The sequence below is a fragment of the Mycteria americana genome, chromosome 1 (assembly GCF_035582795.1).
Source record: "Mycteria americana isolate JAX WOST 10 ecotype Jacksonville Zoo and Gardens chromosome 1, USCA_MyAme_1.0, whole genome shotgun sequence".
NCBI lineage: Eukaryota > Metazoa > Chordata > Aves > Ciconiiformes > Ciconiidae > Mycteria > Mycteria americana.
The window spans coordinates 63,693,830-63,719,200 of NC_134365.1; the positions used below are offsets into that span (position 1 = coordinate 63,693,830).

The following is a 25,371-nucleotide window of genomic DNA, read 5'->3' on the forward strand; positions in this document are numbered from 1 at the left end:
CATAAAACAACAGTGATTAAAACAAAAAAACCCAGAACTGCCTTATGTCCAGACGAAAGAGAAATACATGGGTGACAAACGATTTGCTAATAATGCATACCCATTAGTTTGCATACTTCAGGTAGAATTTACTACCTTTCTCTTCAGCTGTCTCAATATCAAGTGTCTGTTCTTAATCAGACACTCAGGTTCCTTCCATTTGCAAAAGCACTAGGAACCATCACAGGACTATATAAAACCTACCTAAGCTCCTAGGTAATGACTGGGTTGAAACAATCAGTGGGTGCTCCCCTTTCTCTGCTTGTTAAGGAAGAGTAGCATAGACAAAACACCTGACTTTAAGATGAGAAAAAATTCTAGAGGGTGAATCCTTCCTTCTCGGTCTAGAAACTGGGTTGGAAAGTCATCCCAGATGTAACATTTACTACACCCTTATTTGAACAGAAAAACAAAGAGAAGCAGTCTTTCTTGTAATGTGTTAACAATTCTGCATCGACACCAATGGTACATAAAGCTAAAAATGAATAAAAACTTCACTAAATTGCTTTGAATGTTCAAACAGACTGAGTTTGCTTTTTCAGCTGAGGCTTATGCCACTTCCAGTTTTTTCTCAAAACATTTGCTTATCCATATATTTATCACAGAAATGGCCTTACCTCAGCTGCATCTTGCTGGTCTCTGAAGACAATTGCATTTTTTATGGTTTGGATAAAAAATCCATTCAGTTCCTTTTGTTTCTTGTTTGGCAAAATCTGGAGCAATGGGATCATTATGAATGGGAAAGAAACTGTAAGAGATTTTAAAGAAGAAAACACAAAATCAGACTGTAAAAGCATGTAAAAGCATGTCCCCCTCCTTTCATTAATATTATAAAACTGATCAAGTGGGATGTGTTATTTTTGTGAAACCTGTTTTTTCCTCTTTCCCTCTTTTTCTTCCACCCCCATAGGCTGGTAAAGGATTTCCTTTTAGAAATTCCATGTTGGCTGGGACTCCCCTGCCAGACAGATGCCTTCCAAGCTTGCTTCCACAATGCTCCAGGATTTCAGTTCAGCTTCTTGATGCCCCAGAGCCACCACAACAAAGAATTATTTTCCCTGCCTACTCAAACAATTACGTACAGAAGGTGGGGGATCTTGAACTAGCCTAGCAGCTTATGGCACTGATCCATGAAATTGTGTAGTAGTCATTCTCATTTACAGTTCTCCAATATTAGGATATTGGTTTGCTATTTTATTTTGCTTCTCTAAACAGGCCACAGACTCTGGAAGTGGGATGTTATCACAAGGATGGTCTCCAGTCCACGGCCTTTATAGTCAGGAACTAGAAACCTGAGTGAAGTCTTGCATCTTAATAAACCGCTTGTTAACTTATGAACAGCTTAAGACTAACAAATCAGTCATCGGAAAACCGCTGTGCTGCCAACAGGGCAACACAGTGTGGAATTCAGACCACATAATGTACCAGCAGAAACAGATCAACCAAGAAATCCAAACCCAAATCCTACAGAAACTTTCTTTAATGAAGGACATGGTCTTAGACATATAGGGGCACATTTCTGTCCCTTCAGAAATTAGTCACAAATCCCACTTTGCAATCAGGTTAAACATTAACCCCAGGACATTTTGGATACGCAACTCCAGAAGGAAACAGTTCATGCGCTGCTAGTACAGGTGCAATCTGAAATGCCAGCAGGATCAGATGGGCACAGGAAACTTTGCCACTGTGCCACCTGACACGACTGTGAGCAGGTCTAGATAGCAAGATGGTAAAACCTCAACAACCTCGATTATGCTGTGGCTTCCTCAGCCACAATTCTTACTGCCCTTGCATTAACAACGCCACTGACACTATGAAGCCTTAGCTTTCATGTCTTAGAACTAAATGGCTTTATACTCCATTCTTGCATCCCCTATCTATTCACCTGAAAATAAATGCATTCTCTTAATGACAGCCTGTGTTGGCACATATCATCTTTATCCTTTACAGCCATCAACGAGGCTGCTGCTGCTATTCAAATAAGAATTTGGAGGACTTACACTATCTGCTTCTGCTTCTCCACCTCTTTTCTTTAGTGGGTTATTAGTTGTTTATGGGTGGGATTTCAATCAAACCAAGCAAACCAAGTGCACAAGAACTTTACTCTCAGGCTCCAAAGGGCAGTTACTATGTTTTAATGCAGAAGTGTATTAAAAGAGATACCGTAGAAACTACAGGTCCCAGAAACCTTCCACTCAGATCAACCTGGACCATTGCCTTCCCAGATTCTCAGTTTCTGGAGGAAGTTGCATTAATGGTGACAAGAGCTGTAGAGCATATGGTGGAAATCTCAAGGGTGTATTTGGCCTGTAGGTTGCATTCTGAATCCCTCTGAAATAAAGTCTGCTATACATCTTCCTGCTCCTGCTTCAGCGTGTTTTGCAATTTGAGAATGAGTTTTAGAAAATTACCATAAAGTAGTAGACAAAGGTAGACTATACTCACGGATTAGAATGAGGAGAGGCTTAAACAAAGACATTTCAAAGAATGTTCTGCAATTCTTAACAAAGGGGTCGTTGGGATTCTTCTGAGAATCCACCTCAGTACCAAACGCTACGCTACCAACGACATCCAAGGTAAAGCAGTTGTAACACCTGCATTGAGTTGAAGAATGATAAATCATTAGCTACAAATTACATATCCATTAATATCTTGCTTCTACCATCATCACATGAAATTAATTTTTGCCTCTGATTCTTTTTGCTTTTAGATTTGAGCCTTGCCAACAAGAGATGTTTCCATCATTCTGACAAATGCTGGTGCTTAATAATGATCACCTTCTCTCTGTCTACAAAGTGAACATATTTTCATATAGCTCAATAAGTCTACTAAAAAATTATAAAAAAATAAACAAATTATTTGTTATTATCTAGAAATCAAATGCAACAGATCAGAGATTCATAAGCATTTTCTTAGTATGCATCGTAATAAAAGAGATAATTCCTTTCTCATTTTAAACTGCAGAAACCACATCTACTACCAGTCCAGTCTAAGCTCTCAGTTCCAAGAGGTGCATAAGTAAAACTTCCTGTTAAGGATTTCCTTCATCTTCCTGATAGCTCCTTTGTAATGTAAAATCGTGGTCAAAACCAAGAGGAACTGACACCATGTGAAATCTGTATCTCTGCAGAGGAGCAGCAAATGCTTTGAGAATTACAAATGATCTGTGGACCATGATCTAGAAACTTCAGAATTTACTGAATCTCTCCCCACATATCTGACCATCTATCCAGTTGTCTCACCATCTTTATTTCTACTGGGCATTAGCAGTTATATCTAGTTTTGAGATAAATGGACTGAGAATGTAAAATATCCTTGAAATTTGATTCTTCTGATCTCTGGTCAAGTCTGCAATGACTGTTCTTCTATGTTCCCTTACAAAAGGCTAATATCAAATTCTCTGGTGTTTTAACCTGAGTGAGCATTTATTAAGAGAAGGACAGGACTCAGGCCAATTGTATCCTGTATACATATTGTGAAGCAGCATTTCTAAACTATGATCTTTGGGCACTGTCATTCTGATGACACCAGAGCAGATTTGGAAGATAACAACAGTACTGCAAAGCTAAGTAACTCCTTCAGGTTTTCAACTCTTACACACAAAAAAACCCCATTATTAGAAGTTGAAATGTTAAAAGAGAGGGCACTGCAATAAAACAATAATTTCAGAAGCACTCAATCATCTACCTCTCCAAGGTACTGAAAAAGCTTGAAAACTAAATTTTGAGTTGTTGGCGAAACACAAAATGGCTAAAGACAATTAATGTACAAGACAACAGAAGGTTGCAGATAGGGTATTTACACCCAAAAAATAGCTCCCAAGGCAATTCTGGGAAACTACAGTGCAATGAGAATCACATTTTTATATGTCAAACCTGCTGAAATGGTAGTATGATAAAACAACTGGAAGATCATATTCTGAGATGGTCAACATCATTCATTTATACTTTCAAAAGGTCTTTTCCAAAGTGCCTCTTGAGAGGTGAAACCCTATCATGGATCAATAGCTAAAAGACCAGGCAAAGAAAAAGGACAAATGGAAAAAAGGGAAAAGCCTGGAAGGACTCAAAAGGTCAATTTTCATCAGAGCACTAGGCTAAGCGTAATGTATCTCAAGGTTTCGTAGCATTTCTTCAGATCTTTAATAAAGAGATCTCTGTGCACACACATACACTTGCGTATGTACTTGAAAAGACATGGATGAATTCTGGCTAAATATCTATTTCTTTAGATGAAACAAAACTATTTGCACTGCTCCAATTTGGGGGAAATCACAAAGAACTTCAGAGGGCACTGACCAACCTAGCAAATGAAGTGTATGCAAAATAGTGCCTATTAGAAAGAATGCGTTTGAACTACTCATATGCCGTACAGGATCCTAGAAGAAATACATCTGCTCAGAGAAGGGGCCAGACAGTGTTGTGAACAGTTCAGTGAAGACCTCTGATGAAAGAGCAACAAAAAAGATAATAGGATATTAAATGCATAACAAATGGGAGAAAGCACAGTATGGAAAATATTAAAGTGTCATTTTATAAATCAATGGTGCATTCTCATCTGGAGTACCTACCGATCCCGTCATTTCACAAAAGGCTAGCGTGCCATTAGAGGGGGTTAGGAGGAATGTGGTAAGAATGATTAAGTGCTCAAAAAATGTCATATAAAAAAAGCAAGAGGGTGATGGACTAGAGGGATTTGATACTAGATCAATTCCTATATTTGTACATTATTGGCAGACTGTAGAGAGCAGACTGGACAGGGACTGATGCAGCTTTCCTTTATGCTTCCAGCTGTTAAAACTTCATTAAACAACAGCTAGAAATACATTAGATGCTTTTCCAAAATTACTTTTCAAGTATGCAATGGCTGCCCCCAGGAAGAAAAGGCATCTATCAGACACATCTTCTATTAAACTATGATCTCCACTTACAAAAGCGAGGGAGGAAAAAAAATCTTCTTTTAAACAGTAAGAGCATATTTAGAATAACCGCTGCTATTGACTTTTTTTTTCTTTAAATCTGCTACTAATTTCTGGCATGTTGAACATACCTCTGGATATCAAAAGCTTTGCCAGAATCTGCATAGACTTTCAAGTTACACAGCAGGACGTCACAGGCCTGGTTTATTAGCGGTGTCATCTAGAAAGGAACACATTGTATTGTGAAAAACATTAAAATGTTAAAAAAACCCCCAATTATTCTAAATTAGTTTTATCCAGTAGATGGGACAGAGCTCTCAGGATCCTCTGCAGGTGTGGTCAGGCACTTTTGCACACGTAAGATGAAATGTTGGGACTGTCTGCTAAAAATAAACCCACACATTACAGGCACAAGAGGCCTTGCCACTTACCTGATCTTTGGTTCTTGCCCACCTGTGGCTATATACACAGAGAGCTACCAAGCAAAGACATCCTCCTCTCTTTTTAATCATTCCCTGTTCCAACTGATGCTTTATCACGATCCATATTTACAGTACATTACATTTAGGCTACATATACTCCAGGGCAGAAGGAATAATATTTTCCATAGTCCCAAAGTCCTGTAAAGATATTAGCATCAGAGGCCCAGCATTTCTATCGTGCTGTCCCTCAGTTTGAGGGATTTAACATGTACATTAGGAAAGCACCACGTATACCACTGCAAGTTGCTGAGGGCAAACTGCTATTGCTACCTGAGGGACAGGGTTTTCTGGAGTGGTGACGTCAATAAATGGACATTCACATGAATTTATTCAGCTAATGGTTCTTTCCAGTTACTGACACATGATGGCCAGGCAGACTTACCCACAGCCTGGCTGTAGCTAACAGTGCAATAGTCTCCTCTTTCGTGCTTCATGGAAACCATTACGTAGGCAACCATCAAGACCTCATTAAAGCGTCTCTCTCTCTTTCTCTTTAACTTTTTACATATGAAAGGCATCAGAAACTTGCCTTGATTACACCTTCCAAGGAGGCAGAGGAAGGGTGTAGCAACAATCCAGCTGTGACCCTAACGGCATTATCTGCTATGGCTCTTTCTCCATATAGACTGTTGAGTGATCCTTATAGCCTACAATTTAATACCAGAGTCTTGCCTCAACAATTACGCCAAGCATCAGCAGACATACGCACAGAAACCTGCCTTTCCTTCCCAAAAAACCTCCTTCAGCATACGGATGTCAGCAAACATGAGAACAGACTTGTCCTACTCTTTTGACATTCTTGGTACCAAAAAAGACTTACTGCAGCCTCTCAGCTCACTCCGAGAGCTATGCAGCCTGCCCAGCCAAGTCCATTTTGCTTGGCACTTCTACCTCTGTGAAACTGGCATAACACTTCGTGCACAGGCACACTGCCATCCTAACACATGGGCAAGACGATACGCAGTCAAAAGGCCAACACGGGAGCATCCAACATGTTTTCCAAAGGCAGAAGTCTGAGTCAAGAATGTGTCTAGCTGCTCTCAAGGTCCCGTACCTATACGGGACGGAGCAGGTTGTCGCTATTTCAGTTCAAAGCCGGATTGATTTGGGCTTTGCCACAGTCTCACAAGACAATTCTGAGGCCAGATTAGTATTCGGTAAAAGTAGCTGGTATGTGTTCGGGAGGTGCATGCCACGTTATGTGGCAGTTTTCTTCCCCTTTTGGCTTTCTAAAGAAGGTCCCCTGCAGTGAGCTTCTTCTCAAATGGTTCAACAAAATTAACACATTTCTGTTCAACAGATTGAACCAGGGTGAAATGCTTTATAATCTCTGGGTCCAGCCCCTTCAATGAACTGAACCAGCGAAGGAGAACAAAATGAAAATGTATATTTTAACAGGTATGATGTTTCCTAAACAGATGGTGATCATTTCAGATTTTCCTTTTATTGCCTTATTTTCTCTTTTATTCTTCATCACATCACCAGACCTGCAACCACCCAGCTGATTGCTATTGCTTTCCAACAGCTGGCAGAGATGGCAGGGGCATGTATGCCTGGCCAGGGCATCTCACAGCACCTCTGCACTTTCCACATTCCACCAGCCTTTCAAAATGCCATTGCAATTCATTTCTAGCCATAAGATATTTTTATTAGCAAATATAACCAGGTAAATGGGGAGGGGGGCACATGGATCTGATTTATTGTTAGCGTGATAGGACAGAGTCGTATCAATGAGACAATTATTTGCATATGAAAGCTATGGGGGATATCTACTCAGGAATCCTGGGTTTGGGTTTGGGTTTTTATTCCCCTGAGGGACATAAATTAGTCCAAGATTGCTAACTACAAAGACCACAGACTGAAACATTCTCAAGTCCCTTAACACTTTAAACTCTTTATTCAATTGTCAAGAAAAATAAAGTAGTGCTGGGGGAGGTGAACTATATCAAACTTTGAAAACCAGCACAGAAAGACATGTTGATCTGCACCGTCTTGGGTATCGCTAACTTCCTATACATTATCATTTGCCAGTCAGAACGTAAAAGCTGCATAACCTGCCTGAGATTCAGTTCTTGGTGGGTAAACAAACCCCAGCTGCTCTGTGTTCAGATTGGCTGAGAGTAACAGGATGAAGAAAAATCTAAACAATATGGTCCCTGTAAATATTTGATCTGCCAGTTATCTAATAGTAAGAGTAGCCCAGAGTCCAAATTTCTTTCTTTCTGCCAAAGAAGAGCATTTGGGGTTAGGGTTTTCATGATGCCAGGAGCTTTGCTGTATAAATCCTGCCAATATGCTATTTGGCACATAACAACAATTAGTTTCTGATTTGCGTACGCACAGTGCATGGGGATGTTTGCACTGTTCAAAGGCATCAGAGTCACGTTCCTCTAGTTAGATGTGGTCCTCAGTATTCACTATTATTATTCCCCTTATTACTAACACCCAAACTGTAAAGTAGAAGGCTGGATCATATTCGCTGTAGACAGACACACTGGAGACTTTACTGTTCAGATACAGTATGCAGATGTCACATTGGGCCTCTTGTCCCACAAATGGGACGAAATATAAAGGAAGGAGAAGGAAAAAGGATACACCTCTAACATAAGAATTGCTTCTGTACCAGATTTCAAATTCCTGACTAAAACCAGGAAAAGAGCGGAGCATCAGGAAGATGTTTGTGAGAGGATTTGTTTCCATCACCTCACAGTGAGGCCCTGCTATTCATGGGCACAACTTACCAACGTGAGCAACTCAACCGGACGCTGACTTGTGGCTCAAGGATACGCACATTTCACGTATCAGCTTTTATATTAGTGATTTGCTTTGTCTCAGGTGAGCACACTCGCTTTGCTGAGTAACAATAGCAATTTCCAGAGACCCTTCCAAAATGTCTCCAACCAATGTGCACAAGCAGAGTAAGAGCAAATCAAGGAAACCTCAACGGTTGGACTGTCAGGTCTTATGTCCTAGTGGGACCTGGAAGATCTACATGCCTGAGAGTGACACTAGAGGATTTTCCTGCACCGTTCTGCCATGTTATCACAAGTTCTGCTTTGCGTCTCCCTTCGTTTGAAAGAAAATGCCTCAACGCAAACTCCACTTCGCAGGTTATTTAGGACAATGCTACATTATGCTGTGCTCTCTTCTTTAATTTTTGTGTTTTGTTTTGTTTTAATGGTTGGTTAATGGAGGAGAGGATTCCCAGCATACTGATAGGAGATGACAAGACTACTGCAGCACCATCAGAATAAATAAAAATCAATAGGTTTTCTGCTGGTGTTGGCTGTAAAAGAGAGCAAAGCTATTTATCAAGTCTGACAAGGGGTCCAGAACTGCAGGATCATCACAGGCACCACAGCAAAAAGAAGAGGAACAAAATAAGAAATATAAATAGGGAATCAAGATCGGTACAGCAAGATCACCAACATATCAGCTTGTTTCAATACATAATAGCTGAGGAAAGCATGACAGGAACACTGGGAAATGCATCTTTTACTTAAGGACCTCCAGGTATTTTACTGCACCAATTCCTCATGAATTACATCTTTGATCAAATTTCAGTGGTCGGTATTATTCCCATTTAACAGATGAAAGTCATTTCAAGCACAGAGAATTTAAGTAGCTTCTGCCAGTTCACCCACAGGCAGTCAATGGCAGAGCTGGAAGTGAAACTTCTTGGGTCTCCTGCCTCCTATCACTCATTTATCGTTCTTAGTGCTCCCATAGCAATGGCACTATGAGGTCCATTCAGGGGTCTCACTGGAAAGACCTTATTATCAGATCCGCTGCCAACTCCAGTGGCATCTCATGTGGGATGCTACCAAATCTTACTGCAGGATCAAGCTTAGAAGTATATTGATTTATGCTATGCTCACCACTACAGTATTTGAATTTAATGTTATCTGGAGCCAAACCTTCCTTCAGTTGGCGTGGACTGCTTTACTGATCTTTACATACTTGTTAGAAAAAGACAATTAAAAAGAGAGAACACACAATGTATAGAAATCTATAAAAGCAACAGTGAAACAGTGCATGGCTTTTAAAGAGAAACTGAGGAGACAGAGAGAGAAAGCTGGAGAAGATGCCAGAAAAATCTTGAAAAATGTTAGGAAAACAACTCTCTGCATACACGCAGCAATCGCTACGCTGGCTACCCAACAGCTCTATAGCCTCTAGTTTCAGTTAATTGCTCGTAACTTTGCAAACTTCAAAAGTTCTCGGATCAACATTTTTTGGTGGCTGGCTGTTGGACATTTTTGCCAAACTAAGGGGAAATTCCTCAAGCTTAGTGAACTTCTCAGTGACACTATACCGCTTGTGTAGAGGGACAAGGGCAAAGCATGCCTCTGTCCCCAGCCACAGCACCTAGATGCCTCTGTGGGGCATTACAGGTCAAACCTTAGCAACATACATTAGCTCTGTTTTGGGTTTGGCCAGCAGCTGGGCCAAAGAGTGGATGATCGGCTTCTTGTTATTGCTAGTGCTGAAGCTGTCCTTTAGCCTAGTAGTAGATTCTTGTGTTTCTGAAATGGAGATATCAGGAACTCACACTCAACTCTCCGGCCCTCTGTGCATCTTTTATCTGAAGTGATTGCTGTGGGGAGCACAAGGAGTTGTTAACGTTTATTGCTCCGTCACAGGCTAATAGCTCCCAGTTCTCTCAGAGCATCCAGACAAGTCTACGTTTGGAGTGGCACTAGGGGCTGTGGTGCTCAAGGGGAACCACTCTCCAAAGGTACTTGGGAGGTCTGCAGTCCCTCCAGCATCACTGGGGAGTTTGCACAGGGGAATGAAGGCAAGGCAGACGTCCAGAGTGAACAGAGAGGAAGACTCTGGTGTGGGGTTTGTCAGAGCTCAGATCTCTGTGGCAAAGGAATCACTGTCTTAGGAGAAGAAATGAGGAATGTGTCTAGTGCTATTTATAAATATGCATAAAACAACATATCCAGGTTCTTATGCAATAAATTAATACTAAAACTAGCTTTTTTGTAACTCCTTTGAGGTAGAAAGGAAGAGTTTATTATAAACAGGATGTCTTCTACATAACTCTGAATACTCTGTAGTATGGCCAATACTAGAACATGGTATTTTTACTTCCATGCTGCTGTAGAGGTTCTGAGAGAGGACTAAATATGGGAGAGTTAAAAAGTGACATCATAATTAATGAGCATTGATTTCCTTTGAGAAGTGTTGTTATGGCTTCTAAATTAAGCAATAGCAAGAGAAGCACATGGGCGAGGACTTAAGTTGCATTAACTTCAAATCCCAGGACTGTTCATGTATTTGGGTAGAAAATGAAATGCAAGGCTGAGGAGTGCATCCACTCAAAAGAGGTTCTTAATCTCACATGGACTTACTGCAAGCGTCTCTGTGTAGGGATGGATGGTATTCTGGTGAAGACATGGAGGAACAAAGAGGAACAAAGTTGGGCCTTTCAGAGACCTACTGCAAGCGTCTCTCTGTGTAGGGATGGATGGTCTTCTGGTGAAGAGATGGGACAGAGGAACAAAGTTGGGCCTTTCAGAGACACCTTCCCTGCTCCTCGTATTCCCACTTTCTGTAGACTGGGAGGAGAAAGTGACCATTTCCAGGTCACCCTGAGCCCAAGCACAATCGCCTCCCTTCCACAGAATTTGGAAGAGGAAGCACAAGGAAAGCTGATCATCAGGCTAAAAATGAAGATCTCAATTTTTGCATGTGAGACGGCTACCAGGCCCTAGCCAGCCCTCCATTCTACCTCCTACCACTACCCTCCTCCTGCGTTGCAGCTCCACCACCAAGAAGTGCAAAGCGAGCACCGTGACTTCTCCTCCCACCCTGGTTTAATCGGTCAAAGCCTGCAAACCCACACCTGCCCGGCCCCAAAGCACGACGCCCAGGGCCTCCGCCTGCTCACCCTCACCGCTCTCCTCCATCAAGTCTGTCCGGCTGGTGCCGGGAGAGGTTGCTCTCCACAAATTGCGGGGAGCGCAGCTTTATGTTTTGTTAGTCCGCCAGCAAAGAGCCAATGACCTGCAGTAAGGCAGATTAATTTCTGCTAGGAAAATGCAAAACTCTCCTCTCCCCACAACACCACGAGCAACTAATCGCTTGCATATTTAAACGTCCTCGCCTCGCTAAAATTTCGCGATGGAGCCGGCGACAGAGCAAATGTCGGGGCGCGTAACCAATGGCATTGTCAGTTGTAATTAATCAGCATCTCCGCCAGGCTAGCGGCCAATTAGAATTTACCATAATAAGGAGGTGACAGCCGGCGTTGCTAAGCGACCGCTGTCTATAGAGCTGGGAGAGCCAGACACATTTAGATGTTACTGTGGATTTCGACAGCGGCATGTCAAAACAACACAAGCTTCTGCCCAGTGGAAAATTTTACAACCCAGAACTGGGCACCGGAGTGAGGCATGGTTCCCTTTTAGAATAAAATACATAAAAGAAGAGGTGGTTTTTTGCTGTGGTTGTTTTTTTGGGTTTTTTTCCTTGAAAGAAGACTTTAACCAGTCAACCATTTATCTGCGTTTAATTAAGAGATATCTTGTCACTGGAATAGGACTTTGTTACCGGGTAATGGGTTCCCATGACTAAGTAAATGCTGAGACATTTATAGGAAATTAGCAGCAGGTCAGCGTGGAGACATTTATTTTCAGTCAGAGGTATTTATCTGGCAATGACATTCTGTTCCAGTGACTTATTTTATTATATGAAAGGATTAAAGAATAAAAGGGGGGGGGGGAGGAAGGAGATGGAGAAATGAAAATAGACTGACAGCAGTTCCCGTGTTAACATGAGAGCTGCTGACTCTGCAAATCACGAAAAGCTATGTTCCAACTGGGAGCAATAACCTTTCCCGTACTTTAGCTTACTCCTAACAGGGCAGGGGGGAGGAAGGTGTAAGGGTCCTTTTTCAGTTTGCTACACTTTTATGGACAAACTGGCTTATACAGAGAAAGACAGAGGATCATATCCTCAGATGAGCTATTCCGATTTTCACCAGTCTATGACCTGGACCACACCATATGTACACTCTACTGTGCGTGCTCCTCAAGTCTAAATAAACTGGCACAAAGTAGTAGGTTTTACCTATCCTTAATAGGGACCTATATAAAGTAGATGCCTGCACAAAAGAAAATGATTATGTCTTCTAAATTATGAAAGCAGCACTCTCTACACCTTACCTCTTTCAGTTTGTTATTGCTGAAGGCTGGGGTCAGGAGGCTCCGGACATACTTCCATCTGTCATCACGAAGACAAAGGATGCTGTCAAGCATTGGCTTGGAAATCAAGTTCGGCTTCTAAATCAAAAGAAAACATGATTCAGTTTTAACACAAATGCAACTAGAGCTACTCGAGACTTTGGAACTTGGAAAGATTGGCGATGAATGGCATTGCACTGCTGTCCCACGACAGAAGAGGTTCAAATCAGTCCCAAACACGAAGCTAAACATGGATAAGGCTGGAGAAAATTTCTCTTTTGCTGCACGTGTTTCCTCTTGGGCTTGTAAAAGCCCCAGGCCACTCCAGTAACTCCTTGCTCAGACTGTTCTGGTTCTGCCGTTCCTGGTGTTCTCCTGTGATTGCCAGTTCTCCTTTGCTGAACCCTGGCTTCTTTCCTCCCTTTCTAAGGTGACTAGCAAGAGGACCTGTCAACACTCCCTCTCCGTGTGACATGAGTGCCAACGCACTGCACGTGGGTGTCGGTGGGGGACACGATTTCTGGTGACAGCTGGTATGTCAGACTGTTACATGCATTTTAAAAGTCTTCAGAAAATACATTGATTAGAAAGCAAATCCCAGTCCTTGCTCTGTCTATAAGGAACACTCTCACTAAGAAGTTGTGGCCTGGGACTCACAGCTTCAACAGTTGGTCAAACATAGTAGTTTAAAGCACTGCCCCATGAAGTTCTGTACCAAGATGACTGCTATGGATTTGCTAAATTTTAATCACCCCCACCAACTAAGAAATCCCTATCCAGAGAATAGTGATATTCACCAAGGAGTAAAAGGATAAAGATGAAAGAGGAAGCATGTCAGCAAACAACGCAATTACGCCTGGAAGAGGCATCAGGAGATGTCCAGCCCCAGCCCCATAGTAGAATCTACTACAACTTATATTATTGCCAGAGTTGTTTCCTAGTTGTTCTTGAAGGCCTCCAACAATGGAGATTCAATAACCTCCCTACACAAACTCTTCCAGTGCTGGACTACTCTTACCATGGTAGCACCATCTCTCTTGCTGGAACTTACGGTCTTTAGTCTTTGTGCTATCACAGGCATAGAAAACAGGTTATTCTCTCCCTCTTCGCAGCAGCCCATATATACAGAAGGCTATAATAACCACTAATCATATTGCTGCCATCTACCCCAAGTAACACCAATTTGCTCAATACATATTTATCAGTCATGTTATCTGGGACCGTTTGTTCAGTCTTGTTCCTGTCCGTCTGCATAGTCTTGTTGATTTACATCTTTCTCAAGGTATAATCCCTGTGACTTGACGTGGTACTCCAGACAAGGAAGGATTTTTTTTCATATGTTCCGCAGGCTATATTCCTCTCTATTCACCCCAGAATACTACATACCACAGCATGACAATGTTGACTCATGTACTGGCTTGTGGGTCCCTGCAACTCTCAGAATTTTTTCTGAATAATTGCCCCCTATGAAGTTATTCCCCAACCTTTATTGTTAAAGTTGGTTACTCCTAAGAGTGGTACATAGAACACGTCCTTATTGAACTGTGACCATTCCTTTGATTACTTCTCCAAATGATCAAGACCACTTTGAATCGTAGCCCTTTCCTTCATAGCGTCTTTCATCCTTACCAGCTTAGTGCCTTCTATATATGTTGTTATCGCACTCAGTGCCATCATCTAAACCATTAACAAAAGTACACAATAGCACTTGCAAAGAAGCCGCCTCTGGGATCCTCCCAGCTCATGCTTCCCTTCAGACAGTGGACTGTTCCTAAACACTTTCCAACTCATCTTCAATCAGTATTTCAGGTATCGTACAGCCATGTCCGCCAGACAAACCATCCTAAAATTGGTGGGTGGCTGTGGAGGGTGTACACCTCTCTCGATATCAGGCTGTACAGAGACAATCATTTATGCATGTGAGATCTTCTGGCACCCAGGCCCCTGCCTACCTGCCCAGGGTAGCAGTGGCAGTACCGTCCCTTGTGTTACCAGTAGCAGCAGTACCACTTCACTGGGAAAGACCCAAACAAACCAAAGACACTTTGGCCTTCCCAATGCCATCTGTTGATCCTTTTCACCCTCTAACATTTTCTTTCAGTCCTTCTTTTATTACTAATGTATAGGAAAAATGAGTTCTTACCACCTGATACACACCTGGATACTTTCATCTCATTTTGTGCTTCAGGATTTCTGATTTTATTGTCCCTACATGCTATTTTTTTATCCTTGTTCTTGGAAATCTGACCTACTTCCCACTGTGTAAAAAAACTTCTTCTCTTCAGGGGCCATGAAGAGCTGACAATTTAGCTACACTGGTCTTCTGCTGCACTTCCTTAACTCTCTTCCTTATTGGAAGAGTTTACACTTAATATCTTTTCTTTAAGGAGCTGCCAGCTCTCCTTAACACCTTTTTCCTTTACACTTGCCAGAATCTTGCTACACTGCATAAGCTTGTAAAATGCAGAAGCCTATTTTATATTGCAAACAGGCTAATGGGATAGTTTTACATTCTCAGCAACACCACCCAGTGTAGTAAACTAATGTCACTGAGCTGACACTACAGACCAGTTTTGAGCAAAGATGAGCTGTTTTCAAGTAGAAAAGTGCATAACGGGATATTAAGCTGAAGGAAGAGACTGACTTAGGTACTGTCATCAGATGACTACTGTAAGATAAAATATGGGCACATTTTTAATGTATACATAGAAATCCTATTTCATGCAATAAGAAGGAAAATTTGGGACACGCTGTCAAAGCTGAAGTGGTTTGGACTGTTTTCTGTGAGTATGCTCTTTAAATAAATGATCTGTTTTCTAACTTGTCAGTAGGTATCTGTTCTGAGGATCAGAGGTGTAGCTAAAGAGACCATCACTCAATGGAGCGCTGCCTCGTTTGTTACAGATATTCAAAGGCATAGTAGAATCAGAAGAAGGAGGCTCTGGACAACTGGAAATGAGCATCATCCTTGGAGAAAGTACTGCATGCTAGTCTCTGCTCCACAGTTCTTATGTGCTGCTAGGGAAGCCCTTTACACTAAATCTTGACTCAGCTGGTCACCAAATAAGTATTCCTTATTTCCTCGGTTTTCAGTTTCAAGCCCAGAGGCCAATTGCAGAGCACCTGAGCACTCACTAATGCCACTGAAATCAACAACAGGCAATGTGCCTTGATCACACAAAATGCATTAGTCCAAGAAATCAGGTCACTGAATGGGGACCCCAAATTAGCAAACACTCTTGGTCCTGTGCTTCAACCACCAGCCTTCACTCCCTGATTTATAAAGTGGAGGTATCACATCACCTCCTCAGAACTGCTAATGATACATTAACGTTTCTGAGGCACTCAGAAACTACAGTGAAAGAGCAGAATAACAATTCCCACAAGGAAATGACTGATTTTGTCTTCCAAGCAAGGTTTGAATAGTGTACAGAAAAAAAAAAAGGAAAAAATTACAGGGCAACACTTAGAAAAGTATTTTGCATCCACTCCTAAATTGAAGGCTGCCCAATCTGTGCACTCTATAAGACAAATTTCCTCTGGAAGACAAGGCTCCACTTAGATAATAACAGATGTGATATAAATCTGACTGCATTTGTCTTGAAAGCAAAACCACTTCCTAAAACCAAACATCTACCCTAAAAAATGCTCCTAATTGCATAAAGACTGTATATAGCACATTCACAGAGAGGGGCCCAGTTACTGAACAAAAAGCCTGTTAACTATAATGCTAGAACTACAACACTAACCATAGCATTGCCTGTTTAGCACTCTACTTTATGTCAATAATGCTCCCTTAACATATCGTTGGTGTGTATAGTATTATATACATATAAACGCTGCAAGGAAGGAAAGACAATTTTGGCCATAAATTGTTTTACTCTGTCTCTTTAAACTGGGTACACAAAAACATGTTTGTGTTTATTGGAACAGCGTCAGTGTGACTGACAGTGTATAGCGGATTTCATTTATCAGGTTTTCCTTATCGTTTCTGCAAACACTTTCCTCCTAATTGCATAACCTATGTTACAGGTTCATATAGCAGGAATGAAAATGGATTTGGTATGAGAATGAGCCTGAAGTATCTTAGTGAAAGATGAGGTGTCACCTCTCTCCGAACAGACGAAGTACTAGCTGTATCTGAGAATTCTTGAGCCTATAAAAATCACTAAAAAAATTACCATGGGAGGCAGCTGTAATATTTTCAGGGGTGGGATTTTGGTTTTTAGGCAGGGAAGAAGGTTGCTTTTAAGTCAAATGCAATCAGACTCATATTCCATCTAGCATTATCTAAATACTCAACAACTGCTCTGCGCTTCCTTCTCCTGTGTAATCAACCATTTCCGACCGCGGTACAGTAATGCTGCATGAAACCTACTGGCAGCATGGTAATCTGCTGCAGCATACCTGCACAGTGCTACCCAGTTCCCACAATCACAGACATGCCATCAGAAACAACAAAGAAAATTGGAGGGATTTGCTTCCAAACGAATCCTTTAAAACACCAGTGCTTTTAAAACAGAAAACAACGTAACGTTTGCAGATGAGCAGCATCTTTGCAATTGATGCAAGAATTCCCTCCCCATTACGCTGTTCCTTAGGCTGACCCTTCAGGCCCAGTTATTGGCTTGTTTGTCCCTGAGTCAATTTGGATTGCTGTGTATTACTAAATAATTCAGGCAAGTGACTCTTCTCTGGCTCTGAGGCCAAGAGGTACAGAACCCCTCCTGTCCCCGAGGTTAAATCACTTTCCCAAAGAGAATGGCCATATCCAAACTTCTTATGGTCGTGGTGCATGTTCACCTCCTGAACTGTGCCCAGACCATGCCTGGCGGACAACTAATCAACGCAAGACAAAACCATGCTAAGAAGCATGTCAATATGGACATCTGTAGGATCTGCTCATGCATTAATATCCTGTCCCAGTTTTATTTTGGAGTATAACTGTAGCCTTGTGTGATTCATAAATCATTTGCTCCTTTTCTGAGTTTGTCACTAGCAGGCTAGACTGAACCTCTGGCAGTTAGCAATGACTGCCTGGAGAAGGAGGAAAGATAGCAGCACCATGATGTTCCCTCAGAAACCTTCTCTTCTTCCTTTGGCAGAAAAATGAGGGATGAAGGTTTGCAACCAGCAGAAGAAAGTCAATGCAGCCACACACTCTTAAAATATCCTGAATAGGTGAACCTTCAAAGAGTCTAAAGGGCACCTCTAAAGACTGTTGTGGTTTAACCCGGCAGGCAGCTAAACGCCACCCAGCCGCTCACTCACTCCCCCTCAGTGGGATGGGGGAGAGAATCAGAAGAGTAAAAGTGAGAACACTTGTGGGCTGAGATAAAGACAGTTTAATAAGTAAAACAAAAGCCACGCACACAAGCAAAGCAAACCAAGGAATTCATTCACTACTTCCCATCAGCAGGCAGGTGTTCAGACATCTCCAGGAAAGCAGGGCTCTGTCCAGCAGGGCGTAATGTTACTTGGGAAGACAAACGCCATCACTCTGAACGTCCCCCCCTTCTTTCTTCTTCCCCCAGCTTTATATGCTGAGCATGACACCATATGGTATGGAATAGCCCTTTGGTCAGCTGGGGTCTGCTGTCCCAGCCATGTCCCCTCCCAACTTCTGTGCACCCCCAGCCTACTCGCTGGTGGGGTGGGGTGGGGTGAGAAGCAGAAAAGGCCTTGACTCTGTGTAAGCACTGCTCAGCAGTAACTGAAACATCTCTGTATTATCAATGCTGTTTTCAGCACAAATCCAAAACATAGCCCCATACTAGCTTCTATGAAGAAAATTAACTCTATCCCAGCCAAAACCACCACAGACCTTTAAAAACCTACTAGCTCCAAAACCTACAATATAAACCATTCACCTCCATAGAACCAGCTGCTAATCTACTCCACGTGCTTTGACAACACAGCAAGAAATGAAACTCTATAAAACAGGATCTCAGAAACTTTGTAATCTTAAACTTAGACTTAATCATAGCCTAGTCCTAACGAAACCAATCAAAAAAGATTTACTTCTGCTGGAGCCAACCCTCACTGAAAGCCTGGTGAGATTCAAACAAGGAACTAAGCTCTAGAGCATCCAAAATTGCAAATCCTAACAGTAACTCCAACACTAATTCTGGCATTAGTCATACCTAGCAAACACCATTTGCCGTCATGTAAGTTCTCAGCTTTCTTCTAGCCCTGCAGGCTTTGCAGGATCCAGCTTTAACTGGAATCCCATGCCCATGCGCCCTTGAACTCTAGCCCTAGTCTCAACCCTACAACCCATGCTAACGAGAGCCATTCGCTCCTCTCGCCTCCAGCCTTCCTTCTGTACCCATGGTCATTGCAGTATCCAGGGTTGAGTCCAGCTCTGGGTTCCCCCCACCCCCACCTTTTTCCCTCTTTGGGGAAATTTTTGGGGTATGTTCCCAATGCAAGGGGTCGTCCTTCTCCCAGCCCTCGGGCACGCCATGCAGTATCTGTGATAGCTCTAAGGTGAACGGGTCTCATCTTTCTCTCCCTGGGTGAGCTCCAGAAGTAACGAGCAGGCAGCAGCGCTGGCACATCAGTGGGTTAATTTGTTCATCTTCTTATTTTCAAAGAGGGTTGCTGTCCTTGTCTTGCTAAAAGCGCACTTGTGATTAGGTATTGCCATCCTGCTTAAGAAATTGCATTTTGAAATTGAATTTAATGAAATTTAATGAAAAACCAGAGAGGAAGTTTGTAGCACGAAGACAAGACTCTATCCCCATCCCTCAGACAGGAATTACTTGTAAAATCTTTTCATAAGATTACTTGTTCAAGCCTGCTTGTACCACTTGATTGACAGGTCATCACCACCAGTTCAGCCAGCAGGTGGAACCAGTACGCCCATGAACTGCTCAGATGGTATTTCATCCAGCCAGTAGCAGTGGCATGACACTTACAGATAAACATAACACTTCCTATTAAAAAAAGTAACAGGAAAAAAAACCCTGCGATATCTCCAGGAATACATCTTACCAAGCCTGCAATAAGTGGATCATGAAAGTGGGAAGGCAGAAGAAGCCTCCATATATTAGTTTGAAAAATTCCCTGTTGGTAAACTGATACAATATATTCCTTCAAACTTGCTTGGTGTTTTGTAAGAGGAAAAGTCATGCTCAGCTCTCCCTGCATTCATGACATTCAAAGACACATTGTGTAGTGGCTTCTGGTTGAACCAGGAGAGCACTGTGTTGCACGTTATTAAAAAGAAACCAGAGTTGGTTTATGTCATATACCCTGTAGTTCATTATCATTTCCATCTAGCAGATTCCTGCTTACACAGACGTTATAGCCACATCTCTTCAAAACGTGTATCACTTCTCTCTTCACAAATCATCATTATATTGGAGCAAGACTCAACTCCTTACCCAAAGATCACAGCCTTCGTGGAGGGAAAAGGCCTGGCATTGCCCACTGAGCACCGTGCCCCAGTGTGGGAGACCACTGGGTCTCTCCCACCCCTCTGCTCTGCCTGCAAGGGGCTCCCCACCCATATAACACCAGAGGCGATCGCTACACTCGGGTGTTGTCTCTCCCAGAGTAGGCTCACTCTTCATTTGCCTTTCCATCTCCAAATCCTCAGATGCCACACACCCCACGCTGCCGCTCCTGGGTGACTGAAGTCAGTCCCTCCTTGACCATTAAAACTGTGCACACACATTTCTTCACAAACACTTTCCCAAAACCCCTCCCAGATCATCATTAACCCTGCTGGTAGTCTATTACACTTTCTTCCCCTCTATAAAAGGCCATTTAAAACAAGTTTGATTTTAGTATCTATGATTCAGGAGGCATTCTTATGGCTGCAGAAGGAAAAAGAAAATCACCAAACTAAACCAAAAAAACTAAACCAAAAAGCTTATGTTGCTTTGCAATTTCATAAAAGTGTCTAGTAAAAGTTTTTAGCTTGATTTGAAACTAACATGCTCGTGGAGAAGGGGAGAAAATATCCATGCATCATCTATTTCATGAAGCTTTTAGGTTCTCCTTGGTCATTCAGATACTTAAAAAGTGTGTTACAAGGTAGAATTGGTTTCAGCGACTACAGCAATTGTCTTCCACTCTACTGTATAGATCAGACTATACAAAAAGGCATCTCCAAGCCCATTCCTTTGTTGTCAAGTCAGGATCTTCAGCAACTGACTAATGGCTACTGTTCATCATTACTCATTGGAAAAATGGCACAGTCAACACCAGCTTACAAGTAAATACTGGCTTTTTTCCTCTCTGTGGCAAGCAGCCTGGAAACATCTGTTCTTGTCTTCGCAAATATTCTCTTAAGTCACGGTTTTGTCAACAGAAACCAAAGCGAGTCATTGCAATGAGGTAAATATAACCATTCATAAATGCTAAAACAAACACATATGGCCTCCTGCAGTCTGACCCAGACTGATGCAAGTCACACATCATTCCATTTGTTGGTGTAAGCAAGATCAAAATTAAGTCCATGCCTTCATCAGTTTGTATATGGCGGTCAGTTTGCAATATTTGGGGTCAAAACAATCAAACCAAAGAAAAAAAGTATTTACTGTTAATTAATTAGGAGTTTCGGTATTACAAACAAATTCAGGTTGTACTAGAGAACCTGTGCTCTATACGCAGTTTCTGCTGTGCTGAGAAGCAGTTTTTAAACACAATGTTTAAATCCACTTCCCAGCTGACGTAACTGGACTTCTTAATGTTGGATAAAGTCATAAGACTATTAAAAGCCTCCCTGTTTATGCACACTTTTCCTAGAGAAAAGGTTGAGGACCAGAAGGCTCCTTTTACAGATTGTAAGGAGAATTTGGAGAAAAACAGTCCCCAATAACTTTTGCTACAGATATATTCCCGTGCTTTCAATCATTGGCGTACATAGGAATGGCAGGCAACGCCCATAAGAACTTGGGCTAGATCTTTCCGTTACATAGGAATATCATATTCCATAGTCTTCTTATTCAGAGACATCGCTGCAGCACCCCTGGAGATTCTGGAGAATACGAAGAGAGACTGTAAGTACTACCCAGCCTCCCACTGCCTGTCCTTTAGGCTGCTGACCCCTGTCATCATCCTGACCCAAATGCCTTGGGTCTGCAGTTAGAGACCTCAGAAGAGGATTCACCAAAGCTGAGAACGGAGTTGTCCAAGCTGCCGTGACAGCAACGCAGGAAGAGTCTCATGCCTCCCTAGGGCCCCACCACCTCCCTTCTCATGGACATCATAATGCAATGTGCTCCAGAAGAGGCCACTACAGCTGTGATCAGGGATTATTCCCTTTATTTCAACTGAAAAGTGAAGGAAGTCATGGTGGTGACTCCCTTTCATAATGTCACTGAGGGAACCAAACTCACACATATGGGAGAAAAAGTTGTAATTCCTTCCTGGGGTGATGGATGGGGAGAAGAGTAAGGAAATAAGAATAATGAAGAAGGAAAGAACTATCACAGCAAGAGTACAGGCTAGGGGAAGGTGCAGGGAGGGATAGTCCCAAACCCTCCTGTCCTTGCCAGGGAATACTGAGGAGTGAACTGAGACTGGACTTAGAGCATTCATTCCCCTTGTGAAATGCGCTACAGTCCCAGTCCCTCTCCAAGGTCTGTTTATATAAAACTATCATTAGATAAAGACGCATGAGCAATATTTTGCAGTAGTATATGAAACCTTGGCCTCCGTGATCAGCACTATTTTGTAGTAGTATCAAAAAGCTTGGCTTCCCTGATCCAGATGACTACCCTATTAGGCTGCAGAGATTCACTAACTTCTCTACCATGAATGCCAAGGCCCGCATGCAATGCGGAGCAGCTTCAACACATAAGGCTGCAAGCGCATCTTCCCCAACAATCGCCTACAGGCTGCTAGGTAGGGCACTTCCCAGAGAGATGAGATGAGCACCTTGGAATGATTTCCAGGAGAAAAATGCACGAAAGCCTTTTTTGGGCACTCTGGGCAGCTCCTCCTGTCACTGGGGACTGTACTGAAGAGGCGCAGTTCTATCACCTTCTCTTGTGACTTGAAGGAACATGTTTGCTGCTGCTACTTTTTCTTCAGAGCCTGAACCACCAGCCAGTTTCAAAGGTACCTGTGAGGTCCATCTCCTCTTGAAATATCATATGCATAGGTCTCCTAGGCTGAACACGAGGTAGATCTCAAAACTGCTAAGCATTTTGGCATCAAAGGGCTTTTGATGATGCTTAGAAAAAGAATTGCAGGTGCCTGAGAAACATCAGTGTTGAAATCACCAGCTCCAAGGGACTCAAGACACTTCCAAGCACTAGGTATGGCTAAGCAATGATTTTAATCTGTATTTTCAAATTAAGCCCCTCAAACGGGGTTAAATGCTTAAGACTTTCTGAGTACTAGCAGAGGCAAACTAGGCAGGTGAAGGGGAGACTTACCAACGGCTTAGTTTAAAAATATTACTTGTATGCCAAACTTTTCTTCAGAGCAGGGTATATATAAAAATGTCACGTTTTCATGTATTTCATATTTTATTGGCAATTTTGGTTTGACCTCTTTCACTCAGATGTTGTAATATAGAAATAAAATTATACACAGGCCAGTCTGGCTTAAAATCGCAAAGCATTGAGAAACACCAAAAGTAAGCAAGTAAGTAGTAAACTATGACCAAAAGCTGCGAGTCTTTTCAAAGAGTTTTTATCAGTCTTCCAGGTTGCCATGCAGCACCTAAAAGTTGTTGCCTAAAATCCCATTTCCTGTGTGACAACATCCCGATAAACAAAATATATTTCAAACTGTCATTTATCTAATTTGAAACAGAACATTTGGAATCAGTACTTCAGACCAATGATCTCCAGTACATGCGAAACAACTCAAGGAAAAAGTTTTTCACCTTTTTCCCCCCCAATGCCAAAACGGAAATTTGAAAACAACGTCAAACAAAGAAAATAAAAGTTTGCTTGTGGAGACTCCTCATGATTTTCAAAAATACAAATGGGTTCAAGATGCTATTTAAATCGAACTACTGGAAGAAAAGGGCTATTAAAAATTAAAAACATGGATGCAGCCTCCTGCTCAGGAAGTCCAAAAGCCATGGACAGTCAGACATTAGGGGGCTATTCCATAGGAAATACCACTCTGCACTTGCCCTGTTCTGCTCTTTCTCTAAGCATCTGCTGCTAGTCAGAGGCAGAGCATTCCCTGGCCAAATATGTCTCTTTTTATGTTAGTTTTCCTTTGAATAGTCATTCAGAAAGAAAACTCCAGGTCAGCTGTAATGGCAGCACGACAAGCTGTCAACAAATCACATCTGCAATATCCGCTTAACTGAAGAATTTGAATTCCCTGCCTGCTACTTCACAATTGTTTCTAATTACATTAAGTGTATATTTACACATCAGGGAAAAAACCAAATTTCGTGTATTAAGATCTCCACATCTATCTGTCAAAACACTAATGCATTTTCCTGATAGTAGTAGCTGCTTTCGTTCTTCATTTATTTGTCCCTCAAGAAGAGCTAGGCTATAAAACTTTGTAAGTAGTTGCATAGCACACTTTCAGGATTTTATCTTCCAAGATTACATATTTGTGGTTATTTGCCTGGTTTCAATCAAGTAAAAAAAAAAATCCTAATTTATCAAAGCATGTCAAAACACGCTTATAATGCTTATATGAAATAGCGTTTGTTCATTTGACTCTCACAAATTAATTTGAGCACATCGAGAATTAAGTGTTTGTCATAAGATAATTTCAACAATAATAAAGTCCTATTGCGTACAGATAATATTACAGGACTTATCACGAGTTCCCTGGAGCTCGCAATTTCAGTAAAACAGCCTCACTTCCCAAACAACCTGTAACCAGACTGTTCCTCACATCGCTCTTATTTGATTTCTTCCAGGAGAGCAGCTAAAATGCTCCTCTGAGTATCAGCAAGTACCTTGTTCAAAATAAATTAACAGTATCAGCTACTTTTGCATTCTCAAACATATTAGGCTTGTAATAGCAAGCAGTGCGGATTATGAAGCGTGAAGCACATGACCAGATCCTGTCATCTTAAGAGTTCTAGGAGAAGATAAAATTTCAAAAGAACCCACAACCCCACAGATTGGAGCCCACGCCCCAGAGCTCACCGATCCCTTTCTTGCAAAACAGGCCTCCTTTCAGGCGACACAGCGTTCGGCGGGTCTGCTTCACCACCCCGTTGCTTCAGTCTTACCGCGTTGTCACCATGACATGGAACCAGAGGGATGGGTCAGATCCTGAATTCTCCCCCCCTTATGTAGCCCAAAAAGCCAGTGCTAGCATTTCAGGCGTAGACAAGCTGGAAGCTTTAGCCAACGCACACTAGGACAGCGCAGTGTTTGGGATTTAGGTTGTCTTTTATCGAGTGCCCAGGGAAGGAGTGTGTGCCAGCTGTGAGAATGGAACACCTGCAACCTTTCACTGAGCGTTAACCCCACAGCAGCCAGGCGCGCCCGGAAAGACCACGGGGAACGCGAGTGGAGGTTGCCGTAGCCCTGCCTGCTGGGACTTCCCGTTTGAAGGAGAAAAGAGGACTCACTCTCTGGAGGACCACACATCCAGCGAGACTGGCAGGCTGCACCCGTACTCAGCGCGCAGATCACGCTTGATGGCACGCGCCTAGCGTTTTTACGAGTTACCGGTATCTGCACTTCCAGCCCCAGCTTTACTGGTGGGTGGGAGAAGGAGAAAGGAAGGGGTTTTACTTTCCAACCATCAGCGCCGGCCACTGCAGCACGTGCTCCCGCATCACGAGAAC

At 42.3% G+C, this 25,371-nt stretch overlaps 1 protein-coding gene across 4 annotated transcripts in view; it reads right to left on the reverse strand.

Moving 5' to 3' along the window:
• TBXAS1 (thromboxane A synthase 1) overlaps nt 1-25,371 on the reverse strand; it is a 247,856-nt gene that overhangs the window by 90,892 nt on the left and 131,593 nt on the right. For all 4 annotated transcript variants that reach the window (XM_075503014.1, XM_075503023.1, XM_075503006.1 and 1 more), the window contains 4 exons: nt 12,615-12,731; nt 5,089-5,177; nt 2,485-2,633; nt 657-787 (listed from right to left, as the gene is read on the reverse strand). In XM_075503014.1, coding sequence (XP_075359129.1) covers nt 657-787; nt 2,485-2,633; nt 5,089-5,177; nt 12,615-12,731 — 486 coding nt within the window. The remainder of the gene's footprint in view (nt 1-656; nt 788-2,484; nt 2,634-5,088; nt 5,178-12,614; nt 12,732-25,371) is intronic.